Source organism: Nothobranchius furzeri, chromosome 11 (assembly GCF_043380555.1).
Source record: "Nothobranchius furzeri strain GRZ-AD chromosome 11, NfurGRZ-RIMD1, whole genome shotgun sequence".
Taxonomy (NCBI): Eukaryota; Metazoa; Chordata; class Actinopteri; order Cyprinodontiformes; family Nothobranchiidae; genus Nothobranchius; species Nothobranchius furzeri.
In genome coordinates this window covers 26,348,600-26,369,431 of record NC_091751.1, presented here as the reverse complement: position 1 = coordinate 26,369,431, position 20,832 = coordinate 26,348,600, and the positions used below count along the sequence as shown (strand labels likewise).

General features: G+C 43.0%; 1 protein-coding gene across 2 annotated transcripts in view; it reads right to left on the bottom strand.

The window, feature by feature from the left end:
* kcnh8 (potassium voltage-gated channel, subfamily H (eag-related), member 8) overlaps window positions 1-20,832 on the bottom strand; it is a 129,853-nt gene that overhangs the window by 54,886 nt on the left and 54,135 nt on the right. For both annotated transcript variants that reach the window (XM_015955810.3, XM_070541460.1), the window contains exons 5-6: window positions 19,454-19,691; window positions 19,218-19,375 (exon numbers count right to left, since the gene is read on the bottom strand). In XM_015955810.3, the coding sequence (XP_015811296.1) occupies window positions 19,218-19,375; window positions 19,454-19,691 (396 nt within the window). The remainder of the gene's footprint in view (window positions 1-19,217; window positions 19,376-19,453; window positions 19,692-20,832) is intronic.

Genomic DNA, 20,832 nt, shown 5'->3' with positions numbered 1-20,832 from the left:
AAGCACAGACCACAGTCAGAACCCGTCCCCCCACACATAGGCGGACGGAGGCTACCCTCTCATTCACTGGGGTAAACCCCAACGTACAGGCACCAAGATGGGGGGCAACTAGTATGCCCACTCCTGCTCAGCGCCTTTCAGTGGGTGCAACTCCAGAGTGGTAGAAAGTTCAACCCCTCTCAAGGAAACTTGTTCCAAAGCCAGAGCCATGCGTTGAGGTGAGTCCGACTCTATCTAGTCAGAACCTCTCAACCTCACACCTCAACTCAGGGTCCTTCCCCACCAGAGAGGTGACATTCCATGTGCCAAGAGGCAGCTTCTGTAGCTGAGGATCAGACCGCCAAGGTCATGGGAAGGGTGACCCACGTTTCCTCTTCGGGCTGTGCCCGGCCAGGCTCCATGGGTGAAAGCCCGGCCACCAGGTGCTCGCCAACGTTCCCCACCTCCAGGCCTGGCTCCAGAGGGGGGGCCCGGTGACCCACGTCTGGGCGAGGGAACACGGTTTCCATTTATATAATTCATCATAAGAGGTCTTCGGGCTGCTCTTTGTCTGATCCCTCACCTAGGACCTGTTTGCCATGGGTGACCCTACCAGAGGCAGAAAGCCTCAGACAACTTAGCTCCTTGGATCATTGAGACACTCAAACCCCTCCACCACGGTAAGGTGGCAGCCCAGGGAGACGTTTTATTTTTACATTTTTTGCCATGCGGATGGCACCGATCATGGTGGTCAATAGCGCAAAAAAAGGGTATTCAGTGTATGCAACGCGTAGGGGCGCCAGGCTGGAGGGGGTGCCAAAACGATGATGCAAAAATATTTTTGTCTGCATTTCCTGTGTTTAATAACAGCTGTGTTTGTGTATCTTCAAAAAATCTAATTAATAACTGAGAAGCACGTCAGTGATTAGGCGCCCCTCCACTTCTTAACACACACACACACACACACACACACACACACACACACACACACACACACACACACACACACACACACACACACACACACACACACACACACACACACACACACACAAAGAAACGCTTGTGCGCGGTTGAAGTGGATGGTTTTATACACGAGACACAGATCTGTTGTGTGTTTACTTATGAAACTTTGTAGAATATTGTCGCAGTAATGAGCGCCAATGGAACCAAGCTGTGGTGATGTGCAGCTCCTGTCTAACAGGGACGGTGGATGGAGCCAGGCCCTGACTGACGAAATTACCGGTGGGCCAAACTGAGGTTGGCGTTTTTAGACGTGTTTTAGTTTTTCTTCAGGCTGGTGTTCAGACACACTATGTTGCTCACCTGCTGCTGCTGAGAGGATTTCTCCTGGAACACGTGAGCTGCTGCTAACAAGCTTTAGTTCCATTAGAGACACTAGGAACATGATTTTAGTGACCTGTTATTTATAATTCATAGTAAGTTGATAAATGCACTAGATAAAATAAGCCTGGATGTTTTCTCCCACAGTGCATCTTCACCCTCAGCATCAGCTGCAGCCGCTGTGTACAAAGTTGACAGAAACAGGGATCTGGGTAATGCTTCCTTTTACAGTCCCCTAATTACTAAGTACTTACATGGTAATTACGTAGTAAGTTAAAGTGTATTATTGTTTCTGAGTAATTAAATAGTTAATACTGTGTAACTCAAGATCAATTCTAGTTTTTATTTTAATATTCAATTCCAGTAAATACTGCTTTACTAAACAATTACGCTTTATTACAAACATACACGTTAACCACACAATTATACACTTTAACTTACTATGTAATTACCATGTAAGTACTTCGTAATTAGGGGACTGCAAAAGGAAGAGTTACTGGGATTGGTGCTCCAACCCTCGTAATGAATCTGCGTATTTCCAGTAGACTTGAACACGATTGCCAAAGGATTTGTGCAATAATCAGATTTTCATTTTACTTTTAAGAAATCACATTTTAGATCAGATATTATAGACAATGGGTGCAGCTTGCCATCAAATTTAAAAGACGTCCCTCATTATTTAGGTCATTTTTTTAAGTCAGGTAGGATAGCTCACGGGCGAGTGACTTTCAAGTGCGTCAGTGATAGCTCGTGAGCAATGTGTAGGAGACCCCTGGTCCATAAAAACAGTGTACTATAGGTTGGACCTGGATGTTTTATCAGGCTCCCCCTGAGACTAGGGAGTTATATTAAACTGGAGCCAGCCCAATCTGCCGAAGCCTGAATGCCAGACGCGTGTGTGAGTATTAAAAACCCAAAATGATATCTTGTCTTCAGGAGAGCTCAGTCTTAAAAAGGAAAAAGTGTAACTCTTGCCAATTTATTTCAACTGAATGTCATAAGAACAAAAACAACTCTCATACCTCTTCAAGCATGAATTACTTCTCAGCTAATTTCCATAGTTAGAATCTTGACAAACACTTAAACATAAGCGTAAACATTTCTGTTGTGGTTATCTTTATGATGACAGCCTAAAGAAGGACCCTTGAACATAAGAATGTTATTTAGATCAATCAGACATTGCTTACAGGAGTGTTTTGTTGTTTCTACCAGAATGTTTATTTGTGATGTTTCATTTCATCAGCCAAAGCCCCATGAAGACTTATTTAAACACAAACTATTCTGACCCATTTTATTCCCTTTTCACACACTCCACCTTACACACATAGGTTGTTTGTCCAGACCCTTAAATTTGATCAATAAGAGAATCATCTGAAGCACAGCTCCCACAGATAGTAGAGGTTATAACAGATTTTGTTACTTAAATCCTAAAGGACTCGTCCATGTCTGTAAACATCAAAATGATGTAGGTAGAGGTTAGATGGCAATGTTGTATATTGTTCTTTAGAGGGGATGTGTGACTTTTAAAAGTTATAATAGTTCTATGATTCATACAAAATGTCACGATGGTCGACTGGGTACGGGAGTTGAGCTTGGTAAGGATATTTGATGTCTGGATTATTTGGGAGAGAACTCTGATCATGGGTTTCAATGAAACGATGACTGAGTGAAGAGCCGGTGCAGCGTCTTCCATATATAGGCTTGAGTGTGACTGGGAGAATGCCGGGAGTTCCTGCGAGGAGCATGCTGGGAAATGTGGTCCAAGATGGAGGCCGGTTAGCTGGGAGAGGCCGGTCCAGGGGCTTGGGTTCTGACACAAAACATGTTCATAGGTGAGGGGTGATTCTATGCTAATATCCCTGTTTGTGACATCACAATAAGGTGCTTTTTGAAACGACTTGTTTTAGGCAAATAATTTCTAAAACTAAACACTGGCAGAAAACAGATGGAATGTTTGTCTTCACCTTTGTTGTTATAAATGCAATTATATCACTTCCTGTTTAGATTTTTGCAGTTACACTCCTGGATTAGTGCCGGTGCAGACGCTGGTGAGGTGTTATAACACAAGATATTGGTGCAGATCTGTTCTCTGTGCATCTGTAATCCGTCCAGTGTCATGTTGACTTTTGCTTCCTGATTTAAATCCTCCCCACAAACTCCACATAGAAAACGGTGTCATTAACCTTTATTTACACCTTGCTCTAAACAGTCTACATGGGTTTAAATAATGTCAGCTAAATTCCTTTGACTACAACTCACTGATCATTGCCTGCAACTCGGCTATCAAGCTTCTCATTGTTGGAAAGGTTTTTTTTTTTTTGAAGTGATGCTGCTTTCAAACAAATGTTTGCAACGAGCTACACTGGTTAGTGATTCTGACATTCGGATATACAGCCTGCTGCAGGTTCACCGCCAAGGCCAATTAAGGGGCCAATTAACTAACAGCAGCTTGTCACACTGATTATGCAAAGATCAGAGAATGGCGCAGAGGGACACATGTTGTACTGCAAGTCAAAAAAGTCATGTGTGCTCTACCTTTTTCATGTGCATGTGGAACTTGTTCTTGCAATAATACTGATATTACAGACTGAAAATATAATCTGATTGTTATTTGTTGTAGAATGATGTTTTACAGCATCCATGATGAGAAGCTCCCCTTCTACCACATCCCAAAAGGTTCTAGACTGAACTGAGATCTGGTGAGTGTAGAGGCCGTTGGAGTCCAGTGCATTCATGGTCCTGTTCTAGAAACAACTTAGAGATTATCTGAGCTTTGTGACATAGTACATGATTCTGCTGGAAGTAGCCACCAGAAGATGGGTCGTAAAGGGATGGTCAGCAACAATACTCAGGTAGGCTGTGGTGGTAGGATGTATCCATGCTTTCATGTTGGTGACACCAAATTCTGACCCTACAGCTGAGATCCACACCCATCCGACTAGGAAAGGCTTTTGTGGTCTCTTCTGGTCCAGTTCTGTTGATCTTGTGTGGATTGTAGCCTCAGTTTCTTGTTCTTAGCAGACAGGGGAGACACTTGGCGTGACCTTCTGCTGCTGGAGTCCATTTGGTTAAACCATCCTCAATGGGACCCAGAGTGGGCCAGGTTTCTGTTCTTTGCTGACTGGAGAAACAGCTGCTAGACTCCAGCTGCTTCAAGGTTTAAAAGTCCCTTAAATCTTTTTACATCTTAATAATAATAATAATAATAATAATAATAATAATAATAATAATAATAATAATAATAATAATAATAATAGCCTTTATTGTCATTGTACAGGATACAACGAAATTGGAGTGCCACTCCCTTGGTGCACAATACAATAATACTTCTAAATATAAAGGTCCCCTGAAACAAAACAATAGTAAGTAGCAAAACAATAGTAAGTAGCAAAACAATAGTAAGTAGCAAAACAATAGTAAGTAACAAAACAGTAGTAAGTAATATATGCCGACTAGCACACTATATACAGAATAGCAGCTACCATATCATGTAAAAAGATGGCATTAGAATAGCAGCATAATAAATGACGGTGACCTTGACAGCCGCTAAGCAGTTTTAATTGTTTTTATGCTTATTCACTATAGAGATCGCCCTGGGAAAGAAGCTATCCCTGAATCTGTTTGACCTGGTTTTATGTGACCTGTACCGTCAACCTGATGGCAATAGTTGAAAGACGTGATTGCTGGGGTGAGATTGGTCCTTGATGATATTGCTCGCTCTGCTGAGGTACCGAGAGTTTGCAATGACCTCCAGGCTGGACAGAGAGCAGCCAGTGATCTTCTGGGCTGTGTTGATGACCCTCTGCAGTACTTTCCTTCATCTTCATTCTGATGCTCAGTTTTAACTTCATATTTCTGGACATCAAGCAAGTCTTGTGATGTTGTTTGGAAAGGATAACCCTCTTCAGGCATTTACAATCAACATCACAACAATTTGATATCTGGCAACAAACACGATGGATCATCTTGCATATAGAAAGTACTGCAGGCTGGGGAGGAGTGGTTGCATTTTTACAGGAAGAAAAGATAATGACCTGGTGAAGAAAATTATGTGGAAGAAAATCAGAATCTTGGAACAAAGCTTTGAGGAGAAGTGAAACATCTTTGTCAGAGCTGCTCCTGAATGCATCTCCTTTTTACTTTGTGGTGGTTTTTGGACACTCCTGCTGTATGAAATAGAAGACTGCTGTAGTATGAGGGGTAATGAAGCCTCCTACAGAGCCCTGGGGAGAAGCTCCATCTCTTCTCCACCATCTATCACCACCCCACATCCCACCTATGGAGTGAGCAGACTGTGCCACATCCCATCTCACCCAGCAGCCTGAACAGTAAGCAGTAATGTTCCCAACATGTATCTCCTTCCACTTCTCCTTTTGTCACTTCCAGCACACCTTCACCATTCACTTTCCCATTTGCTCTGCTCATCAGGTGTGAAATTTACATTTAGCTACCTGATTGCTTGCGTTCCAACAGCAGCTTTATAAGGTGGTGTTTATGTTCACGAGACTATATTTTACAGAAATGCTCATTATTTCTGAGCCTGCAGACATGCCTTCAGCCCTACCAGTGTATTGCAGCAGCATGCCCGGTCACGTTTATTTATACTTATTTGCTACTGTTGCTGCTGAGTTGGGTTAATAACCCTGAATATAACTGCTCTCCAGTGCACTAACAAGACACAGATGCCCAGAGGATCTAACAACATCAGTTTTAGCTATGAGATTAAATAACATTTTTACATTTAGTGTGTGCATTCCTGAAATTATCTGCTTAGAAACAGTATTTGTGTTTCTGCTGAGGTTTGAATACCTTGAAATACTTTTGTGGCTGTGAGAAAGCTAATGTGATTCTTCAGGGTCTGCATTTATATTCCAGATGATGTTTATTGCTCAAAACCAAACAGGAAGTCAAAAACATTTGATGTAATATGCAATGGGTTCAGGAAGTATTCAGCCCCCGTCAGTTTTTCACTTTTTGTTGTGTTGCAGCCATTTGCTAAAATGAATTAAATTAGTTTTTTCCTCATTAACGCACACACAGCACCCCATTTTGACAGAAAATAACAACATTTTAGAAATGCATACATTTCTAGTTCAAAGTTATTAAAAAAGAGAAACTGAAATATCACATGGTCCTAAGTATTCAGACCCTTTGCTGTGACACTTCTATTTTATTAAGGTGCTTTCCATTTCTTCTGATCATCCTTGAGATGGTCCTACACCTTCATTGGAGTCCAACTGGATTTGATTCTACTGATTGGACTTGATTAGGAAAGCCACACACCTGTCTATTTAAGCCCTCACAATGCATGTCAGAGCAAATGAGAACCCAAAGATCACTGTGGCTGAGCTCCAGAGATGCAGTCAGGAGATGGGACAAAATGGTGAGAAATAAGACTCTCAGGTCTGATGAGACCAAGATAGGACTTTTTGGCCTAAATTCTAACCAGGCACTGCTAATCACTTGCCCAATACAGTCTCCACAGTGAAGCATAGTGGTGGCAGCATCATGCTGAGGGGTCATTTTCAGCTGTAGGGACAGGATGACTGGTTGCAATCGAGGGAACGACGAATGCGACCAAGTACAGGGATACTGTGGACAAGAACCTTCTCCAGAGTGCTCAGGACCTCAGGTTTGTCTTCCAACATGACAATGACCCTAAGCACGAAGCTAAAATAACAAAGGAGCAGCTTCAAGGATGCTTCTACTAAATACTGAGAAAAGGGTCTGAATACGTTGGACAGTGTGATATTTCAGATCTTTTTTAAATATTCAGGATAAATGTCTAAATGTCTGTGTTTTTCTGACAATGTGGGGTCCTGTGTGTCTATTAATGAGGAAAAAATGAATTTAATTGATTTTTAGCAAATGGCTGCAATATAAAAGAGCAAAAAATTGATGGGAGTCTGAATACTTTCCGTACCCACTCTAGCACTATTTTACCAAATCAACAGTGATACTTTTAGAAGTGTTCCCAACCGTCTAAAACCATCCAGGAAGTGACAACAGAGCTTTAGGAAGATGGTTTTGTTTCATTACCAAAATGTTCAGTGTCCATATCATGAAAGGAACCAACTCTCAGCTACTTTCACTAGACAGTTAAAACCTTTTTTAAATTAATTTGCTAAGGTTGGTTAGCAGTAGGGGCCATCTTCAATGATGCAGACAGTTGTAGGTGCAAGTCTAAAGATAATTTTTCAAGACTATACATTGAAAAATGTGTAGTGATTTATGAACTATTCACCTAAAAGAGAGACTATGAGAGACAAAGGGTAGTGGAGGAGACTTATGCATCGTATTTTCTGATGATTTGACATCTCCCCTCTGATTGGATAACAGTAATGACTCTCTATTCCGTTCTGCTCTGTAACAATGATGTTTTATCCTCTACAAATAACACAAGCCTGAAGGAGTTCTGCTGTGTGGTGGAGCTACTAATGCTAACTGTTAGCTTCTACAACCCGAGAAGCTCTCAAGATGGGTGAGTCCATGAATGCTAATTTAGCACTGTGATGTGCAATGTCACTGGCTTTTCTAGTCCGAGTGTTTCCCTGTCTATTCTCCATCGGCCACTAATGGAGGACTATTCACATTTACACCATATTGACATTTATTTATTTTAGTATAAACAGAAAAAAATGAACGTCACCTTACATTGTGCTGTTGATTTAATTGGGTCACAATATAAAATGTTGTCTTGAAATATAATTTTTTTTTTAAATCTACCACAAAATGTATTTTAGAAATAAAAGAAAGAAAGAAAATTCATTAAGATACAGGTTTCTTGAAAGCCTGTGTAACCAACATATTCTCACACCCTAAGCATCGGAAACAAACGCTTGGTCAGCCACCCTCCACGTCAGACCCCAGATGCCATAAGTGCCCTTTTTCGTTACTTATGTGCAAAAAGGGGTTTTTCCCTTTTGTAACTGCAGATCCCAATGCAGCGTAAAACCGACGTGATTAGATATCCGCTGATGTGGCACCGAACCAGCTCATTTAACCGCACCTAAACCTTAACGTTTCACTATTTATAACCTTCCCCTCACCCTCATCCTAACCTTAACCCTCTTGCTACCTAAAACGTTACTCTCACTGTGATCAAGCGTTTGTTTCCCATTCATTCTGACTCTGACAGTCAGAGTCTGACTGTGAATTTTCGTATTTGCCGCCCAAGGGGAACGTTAGAACATACTATCTGGCGAGGGGGAGGTTACAAATACCCTCTACTTTTAACCTCCACCGTGGTAGGTGAAACCTCCCCCTCGCGTTGGCTCGGTCCAAACCCGACCAATGACGAGGCGGCTCCCGCCGTTCACTTCATAGAGCCGGCTTTTAGAGCGATTGACACATCACTAGCGTGTTAGCTAGCAAGATGGTTAAGGTTAGGATAGGGGTGAGGGGAAGGTTAAATATGAGGATACGGTTAAGGCGAGGTACAATGAGCTTGTTTGGTGCCCTGGCTGCGGACATCCCGTCGCGTCAGTGTAACGCTGCATTGGGATGCAACGGTAGCGGACATCCCATCACGTCAGTTTTACGCTGCATTGGGATCTGCAGTCAAATAAGGGAAAAACCCATTTTCGCACATAAGTAACGAAAAAGGGCACTTTTGGCGTCAGGGGTCTGACGTGGAGGGTGGCTGACCAAGCGTTTGTTTTGACGCGCTGGGAGTGAGAATGTGTTGGTGTAACAGAAATGACAGAAACAATTAACAAAAACAAAAGGCAGAAGGACTACAGTCATGGCCACTTTTGATGGTCCCGTGGCTCATTTTAGTGAAAGATGGCTTCTGTTTCCAAAGTAGACACGATGGACACTCTGGCTTTTAAGGGGACATTGCACAGAACGTTCAGCAATTACACCATCCGCTCCTGCTCTCCTATGAGGCAGGAGGTCTTCTGGCCCAGCAGCTTTGTATCCATCACCGATCCACTGGGAGTGTGTGGTATTTCCATTAATAGAGTCTGGAACCAAACAGGCACATTTGCCTGGAGCAGCCCGCTTCTACTCTCTCCTTCCCTGAGTAAAAGCACAGCATAATATTCTGTTCTTCAAGAATTATCTATCATCTATCTATCTATCTATCTATCTATCTATCTATCTATCTATCTATCTATCTATCTATCTATCTATCTATCTATCTATCTATCTATCTATCTATATATATCTATATATATATATATATATATGTGTGTGTCTGTGTGTGTGTGTGTGTGTGTGTGTGTGTGTGTTTTAATGATTGATTTTGTCAGTTTTTATTAAGCAAGAAATACTCGAACACCAACTGATTACAAATTAACTGTAGGAAATTTTCTGATGACATTATGAAGAAAATTTGTTAGAAATAATTTCTCTTTTCTAACAATAAAAATGAGAACCAGTTTTGAAGTATTCAGCTTTTACACTACCCTGGCAAGAAGGGTTTGAATTACAGGGAAGCATAGGGAAGCCAGGCTTCCTGTAAAAGCGCAATATGTGAGAACAAAGAATGACACCCTGTGGTCAAATTTGAGTACTGCAGTCCATTTTTCTAAACAAAAAGTCACTTTCTAACTTCCGCTTTGTGAGTTTTGTGATGCCAGTTACGTACAGATCAGCGCCAGAAGATTCTAGATGGCAAGTGAAGATGAGTCACACGCATAAATTAATTGTTGTATCTGGTGTTGGCAATCTTGGGTGCTTTATGGTAAGGAGCACTTACAACACTTATCATGATAATATGCCTCCAGCATAGAAGAAGGGTTGTTTTTACCATCTTGATGTTACCCTGATGTTTTAGTTCTGAACGACTCATTAAAGGAAGTAAAACACCGCGATTAACTAAATATTCACTTCACATATAAATGTAACTGTAAAATCAAGTTATTGGTAATTTAAAAAGTAGCTTGAGATATTTTTAGAGCTAACTATTTGTTTCTAATTCACCGTTAGCCATGTTGGCTCGATGTTAGTCTCTAGCCTTTTTTACCCGACATTAAAGTAAAAAAAGAAAATGTTGTGACTTCTTAGGGTACAAGAAAAACCTTCTGGGTCACTCCTGTTTTCTGGGTTTGTTTCTTTAAACAGCTCTGAAGGTTTTTGCATGACTGTGTTGAATTACAAAGGTCTGCGTTGCAGTATTAGATCGGTGCATATTCAGAAACACTGCAGGTTCACAGAGTGTAAACGGTAATTACATCTTTCTTCTTCATCTTTTATATGTAAATATATAACCTGGCCACAACCTAAAGACAGAGCTCGTCGTGCTCTGGGAACACATGAGGAAGACTAGACAATGACACAAGAGGGCGCTAGGATACACAACAGGATAACCTAGAGACGAATGGAGAACACAAGGAGACACATGAGGGGAGACGCAGACGCAGACCATGACACTGATTCCAATTCCTCGTTTCGATTCCGGTTCCTATCGATTCCCGATTCCGACTCTTTGACGACATGACATGTTTTACATAAGCCAGCTAACCACAGGTCCTACTTGATGAAAAAATCTTAACTTCAACATGAATTCTAATTCTATGAAAAACAGCATTGCCTTCATTTAGACAGAAACATGTTTTGGAGAAAAAAAGAAAAAGACTTGCAGCACTACCAGTGTGTTTGTTTCTGACCACAACCAAAGTCTGGAAGAAGCCTCTGGGATGAGAGACTAAATGTCTCCAACATATCCAGAAACGTCCACCTGTTTTCAGCTAAAACTCTCAGGATGATCATGTCCAGGATGACTGAGAACTACACCTCCATGCTGCAGCAGCATTCAGTCAGAACAGGAAGTGAAACTTAAATGTAGCTGCTGTCAGTAACAATCTAACAGATTTTAAACATTAAAATTCTCAACAGAAATAGTTCAGCAAGGAAATTAAAAAGTTCACAACTGTGTGTGTAATTTATTATTATTATTATTATTATTATTATTATTATTATTTATTGTGGCAGAAGCTGGTGTGCTCCACAACAGATAAGCTTCTCTAGCATGATGACTTTAATTATTCTACAGGTTATTGTTCAGCCTTCTGACACTCACGAGTCTGACTGCTGACACTCCGTGTGTGTTTTTTTTTCCTGCAGTGAGACAAATGCACCTCACACCGTCCAGAGTCTGTTCTTTAAAGCTTCTATTAAATCCACCGTGTTGACGTATTTAACAAGTTTCCTCTATGCTGCAGGAATTAAAGTTTACATTACGGAGTAAAAGTTCGGCAGACGCATTTGTTTAAATTATTTAAGTATACTTATACATTACTTGGTGAAATATACTTCTGATAGAGTCAAGTACAAGTACAGTATAGTCTAAATGTAAGTAAACTTTAATGTAAGTATGTATTAAAGCATACTTAGTAGTATTTTAAAAAATGTACTCGGATAACTATACTTCTGACAAGTATTTCTGTCTGATCGCGGCTCCTGACTGCTGCGTGGGCTGCCGGCTTGTGGAGCTCTGGGATGGAAACCTTTCCACCCGGTTTTCCCCAGCGGCAGCTCTGTGCATCTCAGATCGCAGCGGCGCTTGTCTGCTGTGCGGCTGCCGGCTTGTGGAGCTCTCGGAGACCTCTGTGTTCCACCCGGTTTTACCCAGCGGTCAGCCCGGCGTATCTCTGACTCATAAGCTCTGGTGTTGTGCACAGTTAACTCCGGTTGTAGCTAGGTTGCTACCTCCATTAGCTTAGCTTCCACCTCCGCGTTAGCTCTGGGTTAGCTTCAGGTTAGCTTGTAGCTAGTTCGACCGGGTGTCATCAGTTGATCCCAGCCTTACAGCCCCACCCTCAGCTCCACCTCTCTTCCCTTTTGTGGAATTGTCTGGGCTTGATGGAACCTGTGATACGGTCAAAATGGCGGTGGTGGCCACCTCCCATTTTTCTTCAAAAACGTGTTATTGGAGTCTATGGAAATCCATTGTCCAATATTTATATGTCGATGGTTATAACAGCTGAAATGGCTACTGGGATATATTTCAACCTGTTTGATCCAAGTTAGTTTTCGTTCTGTTTGGCAATGATGCATATTCATTTGTTCAGTCTCATTTCCTGCTCTGCAGTCCAGCTGTCCATTTAGTTTAATTCTCTTTTGTCTGCCTCTTCTTTCTGAGTTTGGGGCCTTAACAGTGACACTATCATTTATTCAGCTTTAATAGAGCAAGTGCAAGTTATTCCTGGCATGTGTACAATCATGTCCCAGATTTTGGCTTTTCTTGTGCACTTTAATAACACGCCAGGTGGTTACTTTCCATTGTAGCCTGAAGGGTGATGAGTCACCAGCTTGAGGTTGAAGGTTCTCCACTTTGGTCCTTGATAAACAAGCCAAGTCTCTAAGAAAGCAATTCCTATAGAATCATATTTTTATAACAAAGTTTGCACTGGACAATATTTTACTAGGATGTGTAAAAATACATAATCCTTAAATGACTAAAGGTGTGGTTCACCCATTTAATTAATAGATTTGCAGTTGTCTCTGGTAGGAATGAATGCCTCGCAAGCTGTACTTTAGGCAAAAAACACTTGAATAAGCACCAACAAGTCTGCTGCTGCTGCAGAACACGGCAGGATTTGGAGTTTTATTTCCTGATATTTGGACATCTCTCCTCTGATTGGCTAACAGCAATGCAGGTCTACCACTGGCTCTGTAAGCTTGATGTTTTATTTCCACAAATAACTCAAGCATGGAGGAGTTTTTCTGTCTGGTGGGGCTGCTAATGCTAACGGTTAGCTCCTACTAGTTGTTGTTTGTGGTTTCCTGAATGTTAAAACAACAAAAGCCTTCCCCATCATGAGCCAAAATGGGTGAATCCATGAATGTTAAGTGACAGTGTGATGTAGATCTGTCAGACTTTTCACCGTTTATTTTTTATCAGAAGCTAATGTAGGAGATAGGTGTGGGACAATATTTTCATGTTCAGCCTGCATGAATAACTCAGTAACCCATTATAATCAGAAATAATAATTAAAAATATTTTTTTCAGAGTTCCACACTTTTAAAATGTGTGTTTCTGAACACATTTTGGCTTTTTAAATAATAGTGCTGCAAGACAACGCAAAACACAAAATTCTAATGATAATTTTATTTATTAAAATAATATACGACTCTAAATGGGTCCATGTGAATGAGGAACTGACTCCTAAACTTAACCTGATGATGTCACGAACTCCTCCTGCTGACTACACTTCCCAGCATTCCCGCCACCAACGTGGCTTGCCGACGTCATCACGCCGACACTATTTACGGAAGCACCGCCGTTCAGTCATCACTCAGTCATCGTTCCTACCAGACATTGAATTGAGTTCTCAGGCTTACCAGCCCTCAACCCAGGAAAGGGATCTTTCCACGCTGTCTACTGCTAGTAAGTCAGCTTCCTTATCCATCCGGAACTGCTGCTCAGTCTCGGCTCTCTCCGAGCGCTGCGCCGCCATTCCCAGAACAAAGCCGCATGCTCTGTCTAACCCAACGCTAGCCACTCCGCGTCTGGGTCACACAGTTATGCCACAAACAATCTCTGCTATGCTTCAGCTCAGCCACTCGAACCTGACAGATGACAAAAACTAATGCAGTTTTTGTTACTGAGTCCCTTACATCACTGTGGAGGAACTTAAAAGGATACTAGGTAGTTAGTAAAACCACAAAGAAATGTATCTCCTTTCTGTGTGTTTGTCTTTTTAACAGCTTAATCTAACTGCCGAAATGTCTCCTCAGCCTTCATTAGTTTCTACAGGAGCTGTTCATCACTAAATCCAACAAATCAGCTGTGTTCATGATCTCTAATATGCTGGAAACAGACTGCAGCGCTGGAATGTCAGTTCCACTTTATTAAGTCCAACAGAGACCAGACAGGCACTCTGAAGTTGCAAGTGCAATATTCTCAATCAATCAATCAATCAATCAAAGCTTTATTTATAAAGCGCCTTCCGCAACCCTGTCAGGAAGCCCAAAGCGCTGAACATGGTACAGTTAAGTAAATATATTGAATAAATCAACAATAAAAGAAATTCAAATTACAAAATACAAATTACAAAATACAAAATGGAAATTACAAGATAGATGAAACATTCTGGTAAAGGACAAATGTGTGACACACATTTGGATTGAGTGGATGGATTGAGTGTACCAATGAAAACTGTGGAATGGATTCAACATAAAAGAGGGCCAAAATCAAACATGTTCTGGAAACGCCAAGCGGAGGAGGTGTGTTTTTAGGTGATTCTTAAAGACTGGCAGAGAAGGGGACAGCCTAACTGAGGGTGGCAACTGGTTCCAGAGTGACGGTGCTAGGACTGAGAAAGCCCGGTCCCCACGGGTACGACACCTAGACCGAGGGACAGCGAGCAGGCCTTGGTCAGAGGAGCGCAGAGCGCGTGATGGGGAATGTCTTTTCAGGAGTGTGGCTAGATAGGGGGGACCACCACCCTGGAAGAAATTATAAACAAAGACGAGTATTTTGAATTGTGAGCGATAGCAAATCGGAAGCCAGTGCAGAGAGGCCAGAACCGGACTGATGTGGTCCCGTTTCCTGGTCCCAGTCAGGAACCTGGCAGCGCTGTTCTGCACAACCTGTAGGCGATGCAGTGTTGACTGACACAACCCTGCATAGAGAGAGTTGCAGTAGTCAAGCCGAGAAATAACAAAGGCATGCAGTACCCGCTCCAGGTGGGCTCTCGACAGCATAGGCTTGATTTTAGCAAGGCGTCTCAGGTGAAAGAAACTGGACCGGATCACAGAATTGGTGTGAGCGTCAAATTTAAGTCCTACATCAAGTTTCACCCCCAAACTGGTAACAACTGGTTTTGAGTATGGAGAAAGAGGGCCAAGATCAGCATAACGATCCACATTCCTGCTGTTGGGGTGAAAAACAATGAGCTCTGTCTTTCCCTCATTCAGATGTAGATAGTTGGACATTAGCCAAGACCTCACCTCATTAACACAGGAGACAAAGGACTGAATAGAGTGACCTTTCTCCAGACACAATGGAGAGTAAATCTGGCAATCGTCAGCATACAGATGGAATGATAGGCCATGTTTACGAAAGATTGACCCCAGAGGTAGCAGATAAATGGCAAACAAAAGAGGACCAAGGATCGACCCCTGCGGGACCCCCCAGCGGAGCCTCTCCCAAGAAGAAAAAACATCACCCAGTTTAACACAGAATGTCCTGTTTTGGAGATACGATCTAAACCAATCCAGAGCTGACCCTTTGATCCCAACCCATCGTTCCAAGCGATCGAGTAGAATCGCGTGGTCAACTGTGTCGAAGGCTGCTGTTAGGTCTAACAACAGAAGCAGCACAGATGTACCCTGATCTAGTGAAAGATAGATGTCATTTAGGACCCTCAGTAGAGCAGACTCTGTGCTATGGCCAGACCTGAACCCTGATTGGAAAACCTCAAACAGATCAGAGTCAGCTAAATGTGAGACCAGCTGCTGATAAACGACTTTCTCAAGCAGTTTAGATGTAAAGGGCAGGGTAGAGATAGGCCTGTAATTTTCTATCACAGAGACATCAGCACCAGGTTTCTTCAGGGTCGGCCGAATAACTGCTGCTTTCAAAGCAGCTGGGACAACACCTGTGCTGAGGCTCCCATTGATAATCTGACCAAGTGAAGGGCCAAGGCACGGAAAGGCAGCCTTCCAGAGACGAGGTGGCAGAACGTCAAGTGGAGAGCCTGATGGCTTCTGTCTCGCAACTAGCTTACTCAGCTCAGAGTATGAAACTGTATTGAGGGAGCTCAGGGTGGGTGGTAATGGATGAACTGGAACAGGGTCAACAGAGTTACCAGAAATGACTGCTCTAATGCCCGACACTTTATCAACAAAGAATTTGTGAAAAGCTTCAGAGTTTCCAGCAGCTGTAGGAGACATGGAGCTAGGCTCCTGATACACCAGAACAGAGTTTAGCATTTTGTAGAGAATCTTAGGATTATTGGAGTTTGTCTCAATGATGTCTGCAAAATAGGCCATTCTGGTGGCCTTCACTGCATCCTGATAAGCAACCAGAGATGCTCTGAACAACTCACGGGAGACCTGTAGGCCATCCTTTTTCCACTTTCTCTCCGAGGATCTACACGCCCGCCTGCAAGCCCGTGTGACATCAGAGAGCCATGGCTCCCTCCTAGGCCGAGACTTGCACAGTTTGAGAGGGGCAACCACGTCCAAGACCTGATTACAAAGTACATCAAAGTGTTGTGAATAGTGATCAACGTTAGATGGATCTGGGTTAAAGGTCTCTAACCTTAGAGACATACAGTCCACAAACTTTGAAATAGTTTCTGCATCCAGGGCTCTGAACCTAGTAGCGGGAGCTTCACACACAGGGACAGGACATGGCAACGTAACATCACAGAGTATAGGAGAGTGGTCAGAGAACACAGGGGGCAAAGTCACGAGGTTCGTGACGGGTAGACCATAAGAGATAACCAGGTCCAGGGTGTGACCCCTGGCATGAGTTGGGGATGATACCCATTGAATTAGATTGAATGAATCTAGCAAATTAAAAAAACCTTTAGCAAGCACATTATCAGGACAGCAGATATGGATGTTAAAATCACCAAAAAATAGGACATAATCATATTTTAGGATGCAGTCTGCCACAAGATCACAGAAATCATTAAGGAAGTTAGAGTCAGTCTTTGGAGGGCGATAAATCAGCACAACGAGCAGGCGGGGGGAGATGCACAGTTCAAATGAGCACAGTTCAAGGGAAGAAAATGACATGGTGGGTGTAGGCTGTTTACAAGGAAAGCTGGATTTAAAAACAACAACCAGCCCTCCACCTCTGCCCCGTGGTCTGGGGGTATTAAAACACGAGCAGCCAGGTGGTATCAGCTCGAGTAGGGAACTTGTGTCACCAAACGGGATCCAGGACTCACAAATGCAGAGAAAACCCAAGTCATGCTGAATAAAAAAGTCACGACGAATAAAAGTTTTGTTCAGCACAGACCTGGCATTGCCCAGACCAAACCGGGTCTGCAGCGGGGCTGCAGCACAGAGATCGCGCACGGACCCAGTCCCCTCTAACTCTGTGCCCGTAACCGAGCGCAGATTCTCCCAGCAAACCCCAGTCTGGCAAGATCTTCGAGCCGATCGGCCGTGGCGCGGTGCCGGTTCACCCTCAGAGCCGGCCGAGTTCCCTGAGCAGGGCGCCGAGTAATCCAGGAGACATCTCGGAACCATCGGGTCAGAAGCTGGGCCGGATCGGGCCAGCCGCTTGTTCAGGGATCCAGGCCGACGTCTCACGCGCCGGCTACCTCTCTTTCCTCGTCTTCTCCGATGCTTCCTTCTCGAGCTGGGGCGGACAGAGGGCCGACACATCACGGCTTGGGTGGAGAGAGCACGCGGGCAGTTCAACCAGCAGCATCGTCCGTGAGGTTCATGGCTCACACAGCCCAGTTCCCAGCGCGCGCTGCCGGCGACATCAACGGAAGGACGAAGCCTCAGCAGCACAGCCCGATCATATGTCAGCAGAGGATCCACGCCATTCAAAAAAGGGATCAGCGACAAGAAAAGTGCATAAAAGCCAATAAAACGCCAATAAAATCCAATAAAAAGCAAGGTATCAGTGCGTAAAGAGGACGAGCAGCTCGCAGCGTGACCGTGCGCAAGCGCCATCTTACTTCAAACTCCTATTCTGGCCACAAAGCTTTAAGAAAAAGGGTTAAGGGGTAGGGAGCTCCAAAGTTTTGGGGCACAGATAGTAAAAACCCTTTTCTCGTGGGTCTTCAAATGTGCCTTGGGGATGGTGAGTAGACAGCTGCTCAGGGGAGAAATCAGTGTGTGTGTGCTTGTGTGTGTGCTTGTGCGTGTGTGTGTGTGTGATACAAGATTATGAGGACACACACAGCAAATTAATAAAATAATGTTGTTCAGAGTCTCCAAAAGCAACACAGCTCATGTCCGCCTTTGTTTACCTTATAATGGAGGACACCGCAGACTTTCCCGCACTAATTAAACTCCGCCCACAGGCTCGGGGATATCTGCATTCCTGGGAAGTCCCTTGGATTTATATGTGAACACTTGCCATAATGGGCCGAGGAGGGAACCTTGAGGAACCCTCCAGGGAAGGGAGACCCACTTGGATGAGAACTAAAGCGTTCATTACTTAATATTAATTTATTATTAATTTGATAACTGGATATTTTTTGTTATTGTTCTGTCTCTTACTCCTCAAATAATCATACCTTTAAAATTATAGAGTGATCATTTCTGTTAGTGGGTTGAACTTCCAACGTTGCCCAGATTTGGGGATTTCAGACAACCTCAGGTGTACATTTGAAGTACATGTCTTGCATCTGCTTTGGAAACATAATTGTGAGTTTTTGATCTCACATTAACAGACCTTCTGCTTCCCCTAGAGTACATAAACACCCCATAAACAAAACCTTTTCCTTGTAAATTAGGAGCCAGACAGATAAGCAACAAATGAAAAGCTTCCTATAGAGCTGCGTTTCTGTTGGGTATTATCATTCAAACAGGGATGCAACAAGACCGACTTTCCTAATTGCTCCAGATCTTTGTTTCATCCTCCACTCAGCTGCTCTTTAGGGGGCCGTGTATCTGACTCAAGCAGAACAGAAAAGGTTTTAATGATGCAGGTCTGATTATTTTGTCAGCACTCCTGCTGATTGTGGACTCGATACACCAAAGCAAAAAGACTCTGGGAACATTCAAGCTTATTTCTTCAGGAACTGTGATCATCGTTTAGGGCCTAAACAGTTAAAGGCTGCAGTTACCAGGCAACACTTTAGTCAGGAGATTTTTTTTCAACATCACCTTGACGATTATTCTTCATAAATTGTTTTAAAAGCTCATCTGAACTCAAGTGCTCGCCCTGTAATCCTTACAATGCATTTCCAGAAAGAAAATAAATTAGACTCCACTGAGGGTTAAATAATCTGCAGTTGTGTACATACCACACTGACTTTTACAGCATAAAGCAGGTCAAAGGGCAAAGCCGCTACCAGGTCGATGATGAACCACGTGGTCAGGTAATGGATGCATATCTGTCGGGCGTCAAAGATCACCTGGCCTGACTTGCTGACGTAAGTGGTGCGAAAACTGAAAATGATGTCTGAAATGAATAAGATCTTGTTATTCTACTGCTTGTTTTTTATCAGCTGACAGAATTGGTTCAAAATCACCAACCAACCTATGATGAACAGAATCTCTACGCCAATGTCGCTGACGGTTGTGCTGCGGGTCAGGTCATCATCGTCCCCAATGAAGCACACATTATAGGGCACTGTCACGGCAACGTAGAAGGTAGCGAGCAGAATCAGCCAGTCCCAGCCTGCTTTGAATGTACTGTAGTGAAGTAAGATGAATTTAGACTTTTTGGCATCTGCTACTTTGTACTCTGGTAGAGCAGGTAGATCCCCAAACACGTTCTAGAACAAAACAAGAGAGAAAACAAAGAACTGATGCCATTTAAGACAAAAATCATTCTGCAGCGCTAACAAGGTTCTGAGCTAGCGGTTTATTTAGAATAAAATATAACATTTGATGAACAGATTTTGTCTAAATGACTGATAAAGTTTCATGATAAAGTATCCAGAGACAATTTAAGGAGACAGACGTTAATTCACACCAGCAGGTATAATGGTAATTTAATTACACATACTGATGTCAAGATGATTAAAAGTTAGGAGAGAAGTTGATTCACTCATTCACTGCCATTGACGACTAAAGTCGTCATTTTAGATCCAACCGTTCACTGCCAGTGACGACTAGTCATTTGCATTTTTTTCCTGTTTGAGCATTGGAACGAGCCCCTGCGAACAAACATCTCAGCCCTGAAGCCGATCTTCATCCGCATACATCACAGATCACATGATCAGGAAGCAACACATCCATGTGTTAGGAGATCGTTTTGGGCCGTTCCTGTGAAAAAAGTGGGGCGCGAACCGGAAAAGCGTCTGCCGATCACAATTCGACAACGGATTATGAAAGAACGGATAACGGTCGAAACACGCGGCTTCTTCCTGATGTAAGAGGTCAGTCTCCTCTTTGTTTTGGTTGTTTTGGCGTCGACATCATGCTAGCGCGCAACGTTCTGTGACTCTTAAAAAAACAGTAAAAACGGTGGGAAATGCTGGCAGCGAAGGCCGTTAGTGATCAGGAAACGGCTGGCAGTGAAGGAGTTAAAATTGGGGAGCGTCCCCTTCCAATCAGCTCACAGGTCCCATGAACAAAGAAAAACAATGTAAGTGTATGGCATTATAAAAGTCCCACAGGTGTTATACGTAATGCCTGTCACAACATTTTGTATATTAGGGTTAGGGTGGGGGGTGTCTTTAAAATTCTCAGACATCACATGTGAAATCTATGGCAAACATCAAACCCCTCCATAGACTCCCATTCATTTGGCAGTAGGGGACCCATGGACTGGAAGTGGATGGGCGTTTCTCTGTAGGAGTATTGGTGTAAAAGTCATAAAAATATTTTGACACCCTATGAAAGGAGTTTAAGTATCTCTGGGTCTTTGATTGAGGGAAAGATGGCGCGCGAGATGGACCGACGGATTGATGC